This window comes from Perca flavescens, chromosome 16 (assembly GCF_004354835.1).
Source record: "Perca flavescens isolate YP-PL-M2 chromosome 16, PFLA_1.0, whole genome shotgun sequence".
NCBI classification, from domain to species: domain Eukaryota; kingdom Metazoa; phylum Chordata; class Actinopteri; order Perciformes; family Percidae; genus Perca; species Perca flavescens.
Genome location: NC_041346.1, coordinates 8,846,924 through 8,866,040, shown reverse-complemented (window position 1 = coordinate 8,866,040; position 19,117 = coordinate 8,846,924). Strand labels below are relative to the sequence as shown.

The window sequence follows — 19,117 nt, the reverse complement described above, 5'->3', positions numbered from 1 at the left end:
GGTCAATTTTCTGCCCCGCGCTGCAGCAGTAGCTTGTGCTCGTCCCTTGCCAACAGGTAGCCCCTTTCTAAAGAGTCGAGCCCCTCAGCAAGCTGCGAAAGGCCCTGAAGTAGAGTATGGCTTCATTAGTTTGGATATGATGTTTGGATATGGCCTTTAGACGATTTAAACTGCGATTGGTTGTTCTTACCTTCATCTGTTCAAAAGGTTTGAGTTTTTTGCCCTTTAAGAGATCCTCGAAAGTCTGCAGCTGAATAAAGAACACCAAAACCTTTATTTCTTTATCACATCATCTAGCAAATCTGCAAAGATTTCCATCACTGATGATAATAGGTCATTTACCTGATGGAGGAACTTGTCGGCCTGATTGTAGAGAATGTTGGCCAGTTGCTGTCCCACCTGCTGGTCTGGGCTTTTTGTGGAAGGACAGACCAATGGACTTCCTGTCCATATGACAGACAGGTGCAAAGAAAGAGAAGTCATATCATGCGAGTTGTACATGATGCAACATTAGCAACATCTAAATTACAGTTTTCTTTTTGCATATGCACATTGATAAAAAATGTAAGTGACAATATTTCATTGTACAGCTTAGCAGTGTGACTCGGATGGCTGAAGGAAAGCCGATTCATTGATTTATAAGATGAAATGATGAATATGACAGCAGTGAATGGTAAATATTGAATAGGATGAATGTACTCTGAGGAGTGCTGTGTCCGTTTGGATGAAGAGAGGCCGAGTTGTTCTCTGCTCTCTGAGCCTGGGGAAAGTCCAGCATCATGAACTTTAAAGTGTTCTGGTTCGGTCCTGACTGCACCAAGTAGCCGGGCTTTGGTGGGTCAGAGTACAGGTTCACCTGGTGGAGATATGACAAGTCAGGTGGTTTATTGGCACAACGTTTTCCTTTCCACAAGAATGGTGAGATCAACGACTTCAACTACTGTCACATTTCAAGACTTGCACATTTTTGGATTGCTGGTCAGTTCTGGGTACCTTATTCCAGAAATGACTTGGGCCAAGTTTCTCACTCTGAACATGTAGGTAAAATATCTAATCATACTACTTGGAAGAATTAGAGATGGTCAGATTGAGATGGATTTGCTAAACATACGGGAAGAATTAGAGATGACATCCCCATCTAGTGTTATCTAGTCTTTTGCTTCCACTTTCTGTCTGAACTGTAAAGCCACAACATCAAACACGTCATTTCAAAGCAGAAAAGACTGACTGATTTAAGGTGGACAGTGTGATAAAGGAGTTAAACATGTACACTAGGTGGTCGCACCTCCCCTCTCTCGAAACGCACAAACAGAATTGAATGAAAATGAATGGATGTCCCTCCCCTCAAAGCAATAAATCATAATGACCCTAAACTGACCTCAACAGTCCCTTTAAAACACACACACACACACACACACACACACACACACACACACACACACACACACACACACACACACACACACACACACACACACACACACACACACACACTAATGAAGAAACTCAAAGATTGGGATTACTTCTACTAGAATTTATCTCTGATAAGAGTGTTGGGTTATGTTTTTACGCAATTGTTAATATAGAATGGCATTCCTTGATTCAAGTCTAAGAAGATGCATGTCCTGTTATTTAAACTAATCATTCAGTTTACACAACATAAAAAATTGAAAAATAGTCTGACAGGAGATTTCAGTGTGAAGCCGCTCCTCACACCCTGCCTGTGTGATGTTATACTAGCAGAGGGAGGAGGAGACAGATGGTGGTTCTGTGTTGTGGTGAAGGAGATGGAAGAGAGGCGGAGATCCCAGTAAGCAGATTTTAATTGCTGCTGATTGTGGAGCATTGCTGCTCTATGAGAAATGGGTCAATAATTCTTTAAAGGAGCTACTACACTAAACTTCAACACTCATCCTGTCTCTCCTCCTTCATTTCTTTCTTATCCCAATTTTCTGAGATTTCTCATCATTCGTTCTGACATACTGCTCTGCCTGTGATGTGCTGACAATGTCTGGGCCTGGGCTGTGGGTTCTCTATAGATCGGTCCTGTAAAAATAAAGTCGAGGAATAAAGACACACAACAAGCTGATACATATTTGAATGTGAATCTGAAATTCAAAAAAGTAGCATCTTCAGCTTTGTTTAAAGAATCTGTGTTTGCTAAAGACAAAAAGCAGTGGGCTGACGATATATGGGCTAAGCCAAAATTGCGTATTTTTGTAATGCTAAAACCAGAATATGGCACTGAGAATTATGTTGTATATAATTTATCAAAAAGGCAAAGATCTTTATGTGCTCAAGTGAGATCTGGTGTTCTGCCTTTGACTATTGAAACAGGACGATATGCTAATGTAGAAGAGGAAAAATGGATCTGTCCTATGTGTTGTTTGAATGATATAGAAAATGAATTCCATTTAGTTTTCTATTGTCCTTTTTATTGTGAACAGCGTGATTTTTTGTTTTGTAGGATAAAAGCAGAGATTGATTTGGTAAATATGGATGATGCTCAAAGATTGAGATGGCTGTTCACATATGAAACATATGAATTAGCCAATTATCTAGATAAAGCTTGGGAGAAGAGGAAAAAAGTGCAGATGAGAATTTGTTGTTTGTGTGTGGTATGTGTGTACGTGTATATACATATGTGTGTATATATGAATATATATTTGTATTCATGTATTTCTCCGAATGAGTTGTACATGCGACAGGAAGAGGTTTGTTAAATAAGTAAATTTGTGGTGTCTTGTAATCCCATGTGGGCATGACACGGAAATAAAACATAACTAACTAACTAACTAACTAACTAACATTATTTTTATAAACCATTTTAAAATTGAAAAAAGCCCCAAAATGAAGGAAACCTACAATCTGCTCAATCGATGGATAATGTTTGAGCTGCACCAATGAATGTTAACGAATGCTAAAATAGTACCGGCCAGATGCAGAAAACACACACACAAAGGGATAATAGTCACTGGCTGGAAGAGTGTGGTCACAAGAGGACCTTCTTACAGTTGACGGTTTTGTTTAGCCATGTCATGTGGACTGTGGGTTTTTTTTGTTTTTAAAAAGAGCCTTCTGGTGGTTCCTAGTATCCTGCACACTCTGTACCAGCCTGGCTTTTATTCTGGTCCTGATTAGACGATTGTGTGCACTGTACATGGTGCTTACAGACAGTGTATTTTGTTGTCAGATATTACTGTACAGACTATAGAAGAGCCTCCACTTCTCTACACAGTAACTATGTTTGCACATAAAACAGAAGCTGTTGCACGATGCCTCTTACAGAACTATCAGAAATAAGATGTGAAGGAGATGGATCATAAATTGTCAAAATAAAACTAGTGGGAAGCTAAAACAGACATAATAGTGCTTTCACTGCTGCCCCTTTATTCAGTGAAAGCCACAGCATTGTAGAAGTGAGTATTTTTGTTAACCATTTATACGTCTGTGTTTTGATAAATAATTGAAAAATGTAATAAAATATTTGAAAAAAAAAAAGAATCATAATTTTGAAGCTTTCTCATAACTTGGGAGGTGCTCTAGTGATTTAAAATTGAGACCAGAAATCAATCTATATGTGTGTACTGTACTGTTTCTCAAAACCCCCTGACTTCTTGCACACCATTAAATTGTGATAAATTATAGCAGGATTTCTAAAATAACTACCTTGGCTTCCAGACGCAGGCGATCAATGGTGTTCTCTGCCTCAGCGTACTTAGTCAGCAGTCTGTTGTAGTCATCCTGCAGTGAAAGGAGAGCAAGAGGAAAAATGAAAGTAAGAGGAAGGGGAGAGAGGAAAAAAAATGACCATGTGAGACAAAAAAAAAAGAGAGGAATGAAAAAGAAAAGGAAGAGAGAAGTTGGGCAAAAAAGTGGAGGAAAGGAATGAGAGGGCAAAGAATATGGAGCAGGATTTAGCTTCTGTTCATAAATTATAGCCTAAGTCTGTCACAGATAAACAGAGAAGTTGTAAAAAAAAAAAAGTGTACGGCTATTTTTTCTCCTTTGGGCCTCTTTATTCCAATGAAACAAAATCTAAATGCAACAGCATATAATAACATTTCAGACAGCGTGTCAACAGTTAGGCACTTTACTGTTTCAACATGACGATGCCCAAAGACAGGTAAAGAAATGTTTTTCCCAGTTTGGTGTGGAAGACAACCAAACGTCATCCGACAGCTTTGGGGTGAACTGGGACACCTGTTGTGAGCCAGGTCTCATCAACAATTATCAGTGTTGCATCTCAATAATGCCGTTGTGGCTGAATGGGAGCAAATCCTTGCAGCCAGGTTCCAGAATCTAGTGGAAAGCAATTCCAGCAGCAAAATGATGTCTGTGGTATTGGAACGACGTGCAACATCGAATATTGGAGTAATGTATGTGTGTCTGCATACTTTTGGCTATGTCGTGCCTCGTGTACATTGACTAACTAAATGGCAAAATAAATGTATGGACTCTCTATTATCATACTAAGACTAGTATGAACATAGCATGGGACTTGTGCAGTAGCGAGTAGGTGGTGCAATGGGAGAAAAAAACAGTAGTGAACTGCAATTTTAGAAGTACATTTATTTAAAAAACAAAAGTTACGTCCTGAAAGATATTATTACTATATCACAGTATAAGTGAGGAAAAAGTAGATTGTGTTGTCTCAAGGTCAATGATCTGCAGACCTTATTCCACTTCCCACTTTTAATCAAAATTTTGTGTAGTATAGAGATAAGTCTCAAGTCCAAGCTTTGTAATTGCCTTGGTGTAGAAGACTGATTGCAAATAAAGCATTAAGAATGTAATACTGAAATATGGACCAAAACACACAAGGGAAAGGTTATATTGATAACCTGGCAAAAAAACTATCCCTACGCCTTCCAAGACTTCAATAGAAAGGGCATCTGGTTGATAATCCCTATTAAAATATTTATAAAATCAGGCAGCAGAATGAAGAAAGTCTAATCATCATTATTCATTTTGGTACCACAGAGTAATTTAATTTATTCTTCAGTATTCAATATAAACAAACTTTGAAGTTTAACTTCACTTCGGTGTGCCTTCCCAGCTCAGTACATGATGTCTAGTTGTTTGACTTGGTTGCTACAGAAAGAAGGAATGTCAAAAGGACAGCTGGCTCTGGGAATGAGCATGGATGGTAGTGAAGTAGTTGCAATTTCCTCAAGGAAATTCCCCTTAGGACTATTTTAAGAAAATAGGAAAACCTTTTATGTTTTCTAAAGATTCTTTTAGGGATCCTGTTCGATTTAGATGGTACGGAACCCCGGAAAGGTCACGGAGCGATTTTTTTAAGGGGACTACTTTTGTGTTCCCTCGCCATACTTTTCTTCTTCCATTCCTTGTGAGCCATGTGTTTATTCCACTCAGGTGCCCAGTGCAATGGATTAGCTCGTTGAATTTTACTTTGAGCCAGGAATTATACTGATATACTGCTCAATGGGCACATTCAGATCTCATATAGACTATAAACAATAGCCTATTTCTTAAATGTATAAAAAAGATAATGTGCGATGTCAGAGGTTCGCATGACGTGACGATGAACCAACACTGAATTATCAGAGAATCTGCAGCTCCGTATGCTTTACGGAGATTTATTTACTATTTTAAGTCTCTCTGACTGGCTTTGGCTTCAGACGTCAATAATTAATTAGCCTATAACTTTGTTTTTTTTGGGGGCTTTTCCGCCTTTAATTTGACAGGACAGCTAGAAAGGGGTAGACATGCAGGAAATTGTCATAGGTCGGATTCAAACCCTGGAGCTCTGCGTCGAGGCATAAACCTTGCAGTATACAGTATGTGTGTCCGCTCTACCCACCGAGCCAACCTGGCCAGATTAGCCTATAACTTTGAATGCATATTAGCTGCCCAGTGAGAGATACACTCACGTTGGATACTGGACTGAGCGCTGTATGTGGGGGCCTGGTTGGATATATAGCCTACAGGCCATCAACAAATACTGTCGTAGTAGTGCTACAGAGAGAGAACGTTAGATCAGGGACGGAAAGGTGAAAATATAGCCTGCACTTGTGGTTACAATCAATGACAGTCTATGGCTACAACCTTTTCAGTCGCCTATGTTCATTTTCTACCTGTAATAGCCTATATTCCTTTACCGTGTGGGACAAATCTGTTTAACCACATCAGATTTACACCAACAATTACATCACGGTCTGGTGTCTTTAATTGAACACATGGGCTTTAAGGGACGTGTAGTGACCAGATGTGACCTGATGTGCTTTGACTTAGGCTAGTTTACAGGAGTTTTCTTCTAATGAGCCACAAATGACACACAAAAAAGTGAAACTTAGATAAAAGGCCAAATACATGTATTGTCTTCTCAGCTCATAGGGTTTGTCTGACTAAAGGCTATGCCTGATATGGCATTACATTCTTATAATAACAGCCTGCCTGTCTAATTAATGTCTAAATAATCTCTTTTACCCCTCCTCAAACAACAAAACTGTGCACCAATCTCTGTTAGGGAGTGGGACAGAAAGTCTGGTTCCTATACTGTGTTTCAATTTAGCCAAACTCGCGAGTCACAATTAAGTTGTTCACATTTAAAAAAAAAAATTCTGTTGTCAGAAAACTGACCAGCATAAATGAGTGATGTGACCTAGGCAAACAGTAGTCTTGCACTTCCACACAGCGCTGTGGAGATAGGTCTGTTTGCAATGCTTCTCATTCCGGGATAGAGAATAAAACCTTCTGGCTTGTTTGTATTTCTTTAAACCCATTTCAATCGCTATCATAGATAGTGGAGAAAGTGGGAGGGGAGGTGAATGCCGTCTGAAATAGGGGGCCAGTCTACATTCGGTGAGTCAGACTAGGTGAACAGTAACTCCTGCATGCTGCATGTACACCAAATCACTATCAATTGCAATCTTCAGTCAAAAGCTGTCTGACAAAATAAAACATACATACAACTTAATAACACCTGTAGTTTTTTAACAGGCTTATATCAGTGTTTATCAGTGTTTTAATCTTTATCCAACCGCTAGACCAATTTCAAAAAACTTAGTTTTCAGCTGGCAAAAAGACAGGTTTTCCAAAGCATTCTTTAAAATTCAGCCAGCATAGTGTAGATGTACTCGCCTGTTTTACAGTTGTGCATAGGCTCCACCCAGAGCTTTCGCCGTAGCCTATGTAAGTGGCCTGATGTTTACACTTGTGCGATGGTGTGTGCGTCGAGCCGGTGTGTGTGTGTGTGGGGAGGGGTGATAGAGCGAGGGATCAGTGAGACAGTGACGGCAATTAGCTCCGGAGCGAGTACCGACTCTAGAGTCATAGTGAGAGAAACAAAGTGTCTCCCCTGTGCTTTCTGACCACGGTGGGAAATCTTTAGCAGTTGTTTATGGAGAAGGAGAACCAGGAAATGAGTCGGGGGAAATGCTACGCTACCAAGCCACGGCCGAGCGACATGCTTCACTGCGACGTGTAGTTAAATTTTTTGAGAGGTGCACATCAGGCTACGGAGTAGGGTCCAGAATAGACGCAGAGGGGTCTGCGGGGGTACGCCATCATTTCTACGCACAACCATAAAAAGGCCTTTATTCCCTACCAGTACCTGTAGTTGGTTGAGTAGCGTGGTGGCCTGCTGGCGATCTCTGAACTCCTGAGGCACAGTGGAGTTGGGGGCACTGGTTGGTGGTTTGTAAGAGTCAGATGAGGCAGGAGATCTATCAGTGGTGTTCAGTAGGATTTCTTTTACAATGTCAGCAGGGGATTTGAACAGTAATGGGGGCTCAGGTGACTGGAACTCCCTCTTGAAAGAGTGTTTGCTCTTGGGGGGCTTGTAACCACCTTTGGGGAAACGGACCCTGGGCTCCACCTGGGAAAAGTCTGGTATGCGGTAACTCAGAGGCTCTTTTCTGAAAATACAATTAAAGTCATCTTGAGTGCTTTTTATGAAACAAAAAAAAACTACAATCATGATGTATGAAGGAAGTATAAAAAAACGCTACAACATAAGGCATGGTAAAAACATAAATAGCTTTGGGAATTTGGCTCACCTGGATTCATTCACTTCAGCTGCATTATTCATGGCTGTGGGTGTCCTCGGCTCTCTGTCAGGATTTGGGTTCTTATGTTTGAATTTTAAGGATTCTGCCTTGGCTGTGCTGAGGGAATGCGTCCTTGAATATGTTGCTTCAGGAGAGAGCTGCATAATCTTCCTTGGTAAGGGAGTAGGCTGTTTATGAGACTTATTTGACTTATCTGATGCCTTTATAGGCTCATAACTTACTCCGCTGTCAGGATTGGACATAACTTCTTCAGAAAACATGGCCGCAAGCTGAAGAGAAGCCCTGAGCTTAACATCTGGATGAGGACTGGACTTGAGGCTTGTGTGGCTCCTGTGTGATTCTGGATGACTTTCTGTCAAGCTTATCTCTGGAAAGGTTTCAGCGTCAATCCCCGGAGCAGCCGCTAGTTCCTCAGCAGTGAAGTGGCGAAGGAGGGGAAAAGTGAGGGCTGTGGCAGGTGAGGCAGGCTGGGATATTTGGCAGTGATGATTGGAGACTGTAGCGGGTTCCACGACTAACAGGCGAGTACTACAAGATAACGTAGAGCTGATCTTCTCAATATCTCCTTTGGCAATATAGCTCTCAGCCAAGTCATTCGTAGTTCCAAGCTCTCTTGATGTTCCAATGTTGTTATTTTTCTTTCTCTTCGGGTCAATCCTCTTCCCTGCTTCCTCTCCGTCCAAGTATTTGTCCCACTCAGGGACGCACTCTGTCCCCTGCTTGTCTTTCATCTGCCTCACCTCCTGATCAACTGTCTGTGCTTTTAAGCTACCAGTCAAGTCTTCAACTGAAAAACAAAAACATGGAGAGATTAAACGTCTATTCATTGTCTCCCACAAGAAAAGAGTCTAGCTCGTCTAGCTTTTAATGAGTTATGAATCAAATTTAAAGGACTTTACTGGCATTGCCCAAGCACTATATGAAAAAAGACATTAGCTTACCGTATATTCAGAACATTGTTAAAACCCTATGTTTTGCTTATTGTTACTTGACCTCCACTGTGCAGAATGATGTTTGAGACTAAACGGGTGTTTTTACAATTATCTGCTAAAGGAGAAAAATGTCACTGTGCTTAAATCACAACAATTTAAGAGGCCCATCGTGGTCCAGTACACAACTTACAGTGTGATGTGGAAACCTGAAGCTTCAAGCACATATACACTAATATATGGGCTTTTCAGTGACGTAAGAAACATGTTGCATCTATCATTAAACTTGGACAATGGACTATATTTGCATATTCATAGATCTGGATTTTTCAATGAATGAGAAGGAGTAGATTTAATTTAAAAATATTATTCCCATCAGATTTACATTTTTTATATATCTTAAACCATGTCTGGACGGCAACTCTAGGGGGAACATATTATATTATTATGTATGGTACTTTGACTAAAACTCTTGAATACATGCATTTTCCCTGCATTTCCAGGCAGCTATTGGTGTCCATTTATTTATGCATGATATAAAAATCAATAGGCAGGTTCTTTAAAATTTCTTGAATTGTGTAATCTATTATAGTAAATATCAGGGGTTTATTTTGTCTGCGACCAAGAAAATGATAGCTCAGCGCTGGCTCCCCACACACACGCTTTGTACGAACCAGTGGTTGGCGTATTTTCTGGACATAGTTATGCTTGAGCTCTCTACAGCAAGGATTAACAAAGCCAAGTCATCGACTATAGACCTTTGGAAAAACGCAGCAGCACAAGTATCAGTCCTAATGACCTCCGCATCACAAGAATTAGAGGAGACTAGGCAAGGTGTGATCTCGGTTTTTGTTTTTCTTAATTTGTTTGTTTTTGTTTTCCTCAAGACCGCAGAGGGTGGGGAGTGGGAGAGGGTTGTTGTTCTTGTTCAGTTGTATTTGTCTGTTCTGTATGTTCAAAAAAATAATAAAAAGTTGATCTTAAAAAAACAAACAGAGTGGTATGCTCCTTTAAGTGTGTTAGTCCAGGAACATTAGGAAATACCACAGTCAAGGTTAAGAAATGAGATGAAACACAATCAAAGACTCACATGGTGACAGCATTTGTGCATCCTCTCCTGGTGATTCGGTGTGGGACAGATGTTCACTCAGGTTGTAACTCAGCTCCTCGGGTGTATCCCTCTCATGCCTACTAGGGTCTGTGTCCTCTGGGGTGAGGGGTCCAGGGTGCAAGTTTGGATTGCATTCTGCATCTGAATCACTACAAGATTCCCCCAACTCCACATCCTCCAGTGCTTCCGATAGTCCAATGATGCCATTGTCATCCATCTGGCTAACAAAGTCATCATCGTTCTCTGCCGGTTCTTCCTCCTCATCCTTCCACACATCCTCCGATATTACAGAGCTGGTTGGTGAGGTGCGGATCGGGGCGGGGGTCCAGAAAACAACCCCTGCTTCGGTGTTCTTTCTTGTCTCCATTCACCTATCAGCTAATTGTGGCCTCGCTCAGGTCTGAGCTTTAACCTCAGTTACTGTATCGGCCAGGCACAGTAACGGCCGGCATCTTTTCTTGTTGATCTGGCTCTACAGTGACCTCACTGTCACTGCAGAGTCATTGTCCCACTTTTAAAGTCATGGCTACAGACTGATTGCAGGTCCTGTCAGTACGTAGGTCGGTAACAGTCCAGAGGTACAGCTCAGGGGAACTCAGTCAGTCTTTAGTCTTAAGGAAGAGATCTCTTTGGATGAAGTTCCTGAAACACAAAATAGTACCAGCTGTTTAGTACACTAGTGCAGTGCCCGTATGGAGTATGTGCCTGTTCAGAAAGGGCCTTTTGCTAGGTTCCCAGTATTGTTTTCCCCACAACTTTATCCAACTATAAGAACTCGGTTGTGGCTCATGTAGAGATTTGGCGTGTCCCCTTGTTTCGTCTAGCTGTTAATTTCACTGGTACCTGAAATTCGGTTCTGGTTCTATGGATGCAGTAACACACACACACACACACACACACACACACACACACACACACACACACACACACACACACACACACACACACACACACACACACACACACACACACACACACACACACACACACACATCACACACACACACACACACACACACACACACACACACACACACACAATTCTGGTCACCTCAGCATCCTAATCCTCCTGGACCTCACTGCAGCCTTTGACACCGTCAACCACACCATTCTTCTCTTTCGCCTTGTTTCCTTCCTCAACATCACTGGTACTGCCCTCTCCTGGCTCAGATCATATCTTACCAACAGACAGTTTATCAACATCAACAACTGAACCACCTCTCCCGCTCCTCTGTCCCAAGGCGTCCGCCAGGGCTCAGTGCTGGGTCCTCTCCTGTTCATCCTCTACTACATGCTGCCTCTTGGTAACATCATACGCCGTCATGGTCTGTGCTTCCATTGCTACCCTGATGACGTTCAGCTCTACAGCTCCACCAAATCAATCACCACTGCAACTCACTCCACTCTGCCCAACTGCCTCAGTGAAATTAAATCATGGATGCAAACCAACTTCCTCAAACTCAAATGTGACCAATCTGACATCGGTCCCAAATCCCTCACCAAAAGAACTCAAAACTTCTGCCTCACCATCGACAACTCCACTCCGTCTCCCTCCCCACACATCCGCAACTTTGGAGTTATTTTTGACAGCAACCTCACCTTCGAACAGCATGTCAATCAAATCACCAGAACTGCCTTTTTCCACCTCAAAAACACTGCCCGTCTCTGCCCATCACTTACATTCTCTGCTGCTGAAACCTTGATCCATGCCTTCATTGCTTCCAGAATTGATTACTGCAATAGCATTCTATATGGTTCATCGTCCAAAACCTTAATAAACTTCAATACATCCAGAACTCTGCTGCTCGTCTGCTCACCCATTTACGCTCCCGTGACCACATCACTCCGGTCTTCCAGAACCTCCACTGGCTCCCTGCCCCACAACGCATACATGTAGAAAAGATTGAAAAGGTCCAGAGAAGAGCTGACTCTTGTATACAGAAGATACAGAGGAGACATGTTTGAGGTGTATAAGCTTGTACATGGAATATATGATGAAACTGTTGAGCCCATCTTTCATTTTTTGAGTAATATTTATGATTTAAGAAGGAATTCTTCTTTAAAACTTTACCCCAGAATATGCCTGAAAATAGAAAATAATTCTTCACACTTTGTGCGGTAAAAGCATGGAACTAGCTTCCAGAAGAAGTTGTGCGTTCCCCTTCGGTTAACTCTTTCAAGAAAAGGTTGGATACATTTTGTCTGTCAAAAGATGTAATGTAAAATTTTAAAGCTGGTTTGTAATTTATGTAACTTATTTATTTATAATCATGAAATTAATGTGATTTATGAAATTTGTGTGCTTCAAATTTGTTTATATCCTTTTGTTTTGAGTCTGGTATAAGAGGATTATATGTCCTATACCAGAAATTTTCAATAAATTTAGAGGCAGTCATCCATCTATCTTTTTACTCACACTCACATCAGGTCTTAACTACTTAATGTGTCCCACTGCACATTCTGGTGGCAATAAATGGATTAAATAATATCATAACAAAGTATTCACTGTGGACCTAGGTTGTGCTGTTAAGTGCATCTGATCTGAGCATTTCTGAATTTTGACAAATTAATATGACATGAGGTGTGAAGACAGAGCTGTGGAAGTGGATCAGGTGGACTGGGGGGTTATATCCTTATGGAATACTGTAAATCTGTTAATCTTGCGACTGTAAATTGTTTAACTTGTGCAGTGAAATGATTTATTATACAGAATGCTGTGGCAAAGCACAAACAAGCTACCAGCTAAAGTTCATTGATTCATTAAAAGCTTTTAGTTGTGTTATTCTTTCTTTATTTCCTTCACTGAAGCAATGTGCTTTTTTTCAGCAGTTTCTATGTGATAGCGTCCTTGTCTCATTGTGATAGCGTCCTTGTCTCATTGTGATAGCGTCCTTGTCTCATTGTGATAGCGTCCTTGTCTCATTGTGATAGCGTCCTTGTCTCATTGTGATAGCGTCCTTGTCTCATTGTGATAGCGTCCTTGTCTCATTGTCATTTTGCATTGTAAGCAATGTGTAAGTGCTTGTGACCAAGTGTGACAAATACCATGCCTCTTTGCAGTATAAAAACAAATGTATTTAAATTTAGGCCTGCATGATTAATTATATAAAATCGCAATCTCGATTCACCCGTTTGCGACTTAATATTTAAATGACTTTTTAAAATTTATTTAAAAATGGGGCATTTTCGGCCTTTATTTTGATAGGACAGCTGAAGACATGAACGGCAAGCAGTTAAAGACAAACTCCATTTCTCTAGAGACTGAAGCTGTAGCTGCAGCATGTTGATTGACATGTCTTAATTATGTAAAGCCATGTTGAAGGAGTTCAGATAGAGCCTGTATCAGGGCCATATTTAGTTCAATGTGTTATATGTCACTAGTTTTGGTAGCCTACTGTACTTAAATGGCCGCTTTATTTTCTTTATTCATTGAAGCCTCTATGTTTACAGGCTTGTGGTGATGCGCAATGTGCTATAGGTGCCAAAAAAAATGTTTGGTACTGCCAATTTATTTTGTTTTGTCATGGTTCATGTGTGCAATAAACAATAAAAACAATCGTGGCAGAGAATCGTGATATCCATTCTATGCGAAACAATCGTGATTCATATTTTCCCCCGAATCGTGCAGGCCTATTTTAATTGTTTTCTTTGTACGTTAATGTGGGATATTTTATTCATTATCCACTTGGAGGTGGCAATGGTGTCAGAGGACAGTCACAGGACATATTGTCTGACATCTTGTGTGAGGTGCAGCACTTAAGGACTCTTTTCCAAGGTGACATTACTTCTGTGTTAGTCTACACAAGCATTTATTTTTTTGCCCTTTGCTTAAATATTTTGCTGTCAGGTCGCTAAGTATTTATAGATCTGTATTATAGACATATGTAACAGAGCTGGGATAACACTGCTGGTTCCCAATGTCACATCAAGTCCCCCAAGTATTTGCCTAGAGCTGAAACGCTCACCATGGCAACTCCACAACATGAACACAAGCTGCAATAAATCTCTGACAAGTCTTAACATACATGCCAGTGCCTTACTCCAAAATATTTAATTTATCGGTATTAATTTATATGCTTATACCCTATAATATGCTAAATAACCACATTCTCAAATGTCATTAAAATACTTTCAAGTTCAAGCAGTATTTAGCAGCAGCCAGCAGACCACATACCAAGTCATAGAACTTTTCAAAACAATTTTCAAAACCTAATGCAAGGAAATTAACTTTAAAAAACCACATTCTGCACGGTAACACTCCAATTATTATTGGGTAAAGTGTTGACCATGCATCTATGCTTCTTTCATCCATATCCCAGATTACTGCAAGAAGATTATTAGCCTCAGCCTGGTGCTTCTTACATGTCTCTTATCCAACACAAAAACACACAAGTTTCTTTCCTCAGAAATACAAACACACTCATGTGCATCCACAGACACTTGTTTAGATTGTGTTAGGAACAAACAAGGCTCAGTGTGTACGACTGACAGACTCACATCATGCTCCCTCTACAACCCTTTCACACACAAATCAGCAGAGTCTCAACACTGGCCAACATGGCAAACTCACTATGCATTTAAAGTAGACCACAAGGAATGAGAGCACACAGCGCAGCAGATAAACAACTTGAGGTAGGTTTAGAAAAACAATAACTTCAGAATGAATAGAGCTAGAGCTCACAGTATAATTATGACATTATTTATTCATTTCCTCCTCTAGCACAAGGACTCAAGCCCTCCAGGAGACAAGGATGAAAACATTTTTCACACACAAGCAGCTGTTTGATTAAAACCTGTAGCCAGTGGTGAAAAGTAAATTAACCTAAGTACTTAAGTACAATTGTAAGATATTAGCTTTAGTGCGTAACTTTTTGATATTGATAAACGTCCGTTACATTCAAACCGTTGCCAAGCTAATTAAGAGTTTCAGCTCCACACAACTCTCTCTGTATTTCTCAGTATGACTATGTTCAGAAGATTGTGTCGTCCGGTGACTTTCCCACACAGAAACTCAAGTGAAGATAATGACCTCTTCTGAAGAGTCCATCATCTTTTTTTAATCCTCCGTGTCCTCCTTGGGTACTAGCAACTGTGTGGAGGATGGGGAAGGCTTGTATCACATGGACGCGCCAACAGTTTTGTTGTCATTACTTAGAATTCCTAATGGGGGTGGCAGAAACTATGCACTATAGCTTTAAGCATTTTAATTTTATGCTACTATATTCTTGTGCTCCCTTACATTATAGTGAGAAATATTGTACTTTGAATTTCACTTCATCTGAGCCAGCTACAGTTACTGGTTACTTTGCAAATTAAGATCTTCCACTGAAAATGTAAGACAAGCTTACAAAATATGATGCAATATTATTTAAACTACAAACTAAAAATTATTTAAACAAAAAGTATATAAATGATTTCAAATCAGCTCCACCTTTAACCAGCTATGAAGGACTGGGTTTTTTTCCCAAAATCAAGCATGATCGGAAACTGTCAAGTACCAAAGGCGGGTGATTGGGATTCTTCTGTACGGATGCTTACTTCTACTTAAGTAACGGTTTCCGTATGCGTTATAGTATGTGTGGCCAACAGTAACCCAATTTAGCAGAATGGCAGCAACATACTTCTAGTGAAATCAAAGCCATAACAAAATGTAATTGTTTGATTTCTAAGCTTGTCTTTGGTAAAAACAAAGCAAAGAAACAAACTCACCTGTTGCTCTGCTTATGCTCCCTGTTCATTCCCCGGGGAACTAAGGATTCATCTCAGCTACGAGATTGGGGGAGGGGGGGATTAAGCTACTCTAAGGCCCTTACAGGGGGCTACACCGATTGTAAACAGACAATGATCATCAGTATATATCCAGGACAGGAGGCTAGCTCAGCTTGCCAGACAGCAGCAGGGCTGTAATCACCTGACTGTCAGGCAAGCTAAGGTTGGACATGTGGAGTGGAGGTGTAGGAGCAAGAGACAGACAGACAGACAGACAGACAGACAGACAGACAGACAGACAGACAGACAGAGAGCAGGAAGGAAAAGCAATGATAGAAAAAGAGGGACAATTTCTGCCAGGCTCTGTCATTCCCAGTCCCACCAAAGCTGTCAAATCATTCAGCCTTGCAGTGGCCAATAGGGACACTACCTGATTTAGTTTTACAGGATGACACCGGCTGAATTTTAAGCACAGTGAGCACAAGTGTAGCTGGAGCTGTCCCACGGGCTGGCAGAGCTAGAGCGAGTATTGGATTTGTCCTGTCTAGGATGGCCGGGTGACTAATGTATGACAGCTAATCTCATTAGGAGGCACAAGGAGAGCTGAAGGCACAGTATACACTCTGCAGAGGGGACTGGTGAAAACAGTGACTGAAAAAACTGTACAATTATTTAGAATCCTGTTGACATTATAAGTCAATTGATCAATTACTTGATAAAAAAAAATGTATCAACAATTTCAATAATCAGTTAAATATTTAAGGAATTTGTCAAACATGATCTGGTTCCAGCTTTTTTTAAATTGTGAGGATTTGCTGCATTTCTTCGTTTTATTTCCCTGTATATGTATCATATGGGTGTTGTTTGGACAGTTGGACCTTGGTGCTAGGAAATTGTGATGGGCATTTCTAACTATTTTCTAATATTTTATAGACTAAACAATTAATTGATAAATAGGTTTTAGGTATAGTTAGGTACTATGACCTGCATTTAGTGAATATATAAGGTTTATTATTAATTACAAGAGGCTGTATTTCTTCCCGAGTTTCTATTTCAGTGGCCTTCCAGAAACTCGCAGAAAATCTTTAATTTAATCAAAAATGGCAGATTTCACAACTAATTTTCCTAAATGTTTCAATAAACAATTTAATTGAAATTTCCATTGTTACTGCATTTGCAACATCCTCTTTTCCAACATCCTCTTTTCCAAGATCATCAAATACCATTTACTCAAGGAGATATAGATAGATAGCGATAGATAGATAGATAGATAGATAAGTTTTGGCTTCAGACAGCTAGTTACTTTTCCTGGTGATAACATCCTTTAGAGGACACAGTGTATTCCAAAAATCTGTGCAGCCACAGTGATTTTTTGAGATGGTGTCTAGTCTATAAAAAAAATAAGTTTCCTGCACAGACCGTGTGAAAACATATAGCGTTAGCCTAACCATGCACTGAGAGCCATGCAAGGAAACAACAGCTAAACTGATGCCAACAGGCTGTTTCTGGTCCAAAGTTTCAGACAAGCAGCACTAACGTTACAGCAACAATACAATTTGTTTAAAACAATAGTTTACCCATGTAACGTAAGGCTGTATGAAAAAACGTCAAGGAAGACTTGTTTAACAACAGTTATCGTAACCAAGTCCAACCAGTCAGGCTGGTGGCGGAAGAGCACATAACTAGCATCAACTTAACAATAAACGTATTGCGGAGATAAAATAACTTCGATAACATTTGTATCGACAGTAATGCATTGCAAACTTACCTTATATTATAGATGGCATGATTGTCAAAAGACTGCAGAGATTTCACTGGCACACTTTCATGGCAACTGGGGTCGGTCGCCCTGACAACCGCAAAACTTAGGAGAGAGACCAGAGACGGTTGAAAAGACCCACCCCCATGTCTCCATGGCACACACACGGCACAACAAACCGCCACCGACCGTTTACTGAGTTCCCCTCATACACATTTAGGCCTCCACATTCGTCGAACTGCTGAATTTAGCAACTTATGTGTCTTATATGAACTGTAACAGAGTAACGTTGGAGAACACGGTTGGTAAGCTAGCAAACAGTCTGTGCCAATTTCAAAAGTTGTTTATCGTTACCATCACTTATACGTTAATACTCCTGACTTAGACATCAAAACAAACGCAAACAACACACACTGACACTTCTTTCAGCTGCGTTCGGTTGGTACCTTAATTCTGGAAGAGTCACTCGAGTTACTTTCTTCCAAGAAAGCCGAGGTTTTTTGATAATTAGGAAGCTAAGCTAATTATCAATCTTGTGGAGTGTGGCACTGATTTAATCCGTTTCCCCGAGGCAAAACACTAAAGGGAAATTATGTTCCTGAGTTCACTATTTCAGGCATGTTTTATCTTCTAACAGACCGCGTACGAATCTTACTTTTATTTAAATCGAAGCCCTGACCCCAACGTTGACCTTTTCTAAACTTAGTCTAAACGTAATCATTTAAATTGTGGGGTTTGTTGTGGGCAGTTTTCCCTGACAGGCGGAGTTCAGGAAATACGAATGGCCCACATATTGCTTGAAGCCAAAGACTGAGTGGTGATTGCTTATGAGGCTGCACAGGGGCGAGGCTTATGAAAAATACAACACTGTGGGGTTGCGGTTTAAAGATGTGGCCACTAGAGGGCACCATTTCCTAACATTTTAAAGGCCCTGAACACACACACAGGTGTTTTAAATGAATCTGGCTGATTAGACCTCTACCGAGGACTGTATGTGGCTGTGTGCAGACTGATTGATTGAGATTTTCTGAGTCACGTTAGCTTTGTTACTCCCGTTATGGCAGGTCAGATTAAACCCTTATCATTCTTATTGGTAAATGAAGATGTGTGGCCTAATAAATTCCCATCAAAGCTCCGGCCCACCTTCAACCTAAGCAGAGGTCTAAGCAGCCAAAATAACTGAAAACACCTGTGTGGGTGTTCAGAGGCTTTCATATCAGCCAACTGTAGATACCTTAAACTTTCATCTTTTCCACCTTGTATTTAGGGGATTACATATAACACAGAAACAAAGTATACAAACAGTGTATGAAATTATTTTCAGAAAGGTTAAAAAAAAAAAAAAATACAGTAGTACAGAGTAAATACAGTATTCCATGTTCTAATATCAAGAGCTCCGTCTGTCCACTTACAATTACTAGGCATTATTGTTTTTGGAATTGTTGAACGTTTGTGGAGGATGCAAGTGCAACCAACAGTAATGTTGTAATTGGCAAAATGTCATGACATATTAGAGCTGCAACATGCATTTAATGGTATGCTCATGTTGGGAGACAGGAACACTACATCTCTC

The 19,117-nt window shown here is 40.4% G+C and overlaps 1 protein-coding gene across 1 annotated transcript; it reads right to left on the bottom strand.

The window, feature by feature from the left end:
- Positions 1–2: 2 nt before the first annotated feature.
- On the bottom strand, positions 3–18,293 carry LOC114571299 (uncharacterized). The gene is made up of 11 exons (XM_028602185.1): positions 17,991–18,293; positions 17,554–17,649; positions 10,056–10,718; positions 8,025–8,823; positions 7,580–7,883; positions 3,670–3,744; positions 1,984–2,046; positions 700–856; positions 343–443; positions 191–250; positions 3–104 (listed from the first exon to the last, which is right to left on the bottom strand). Exons 3-11 carry the CDS (start codon positions 10,441–10,443, stop codon positions 3–5), a joined length of 2,049 nt encoding a protein of 682 aa, XP_028457986.1. The 5' UTR covers positions 10,444–10,718; positions 17,554–17,649; positions 17,991–18,293.
- Between the last annotated feature and the right edge of the window lie 824 nt (positions 18,294–19,117).

Coding starts and splice junctions, on each gene's coding strand:
- LOC114571299 (XM_028602185.1), bottom strand. CDS start 10,443: ATGGAGACAAGAAAGAACACCGAAGCAGGGGTTGTTTTCTGGACCCCC. Junction 7,884..8,024: donor GCTGAAGTGAATGAATCCAG/GTGAGCCAAATT, acceptor TTGTATTTTCAG/AAAAGAGCCTCTGAGTTACC. Junction 444..699: donor CGGACACAGCACTCCTCAGA/GTACATTCATCC, acceptor TCATATGGACAG/GAAGTCCATTGGTCTGTCCT.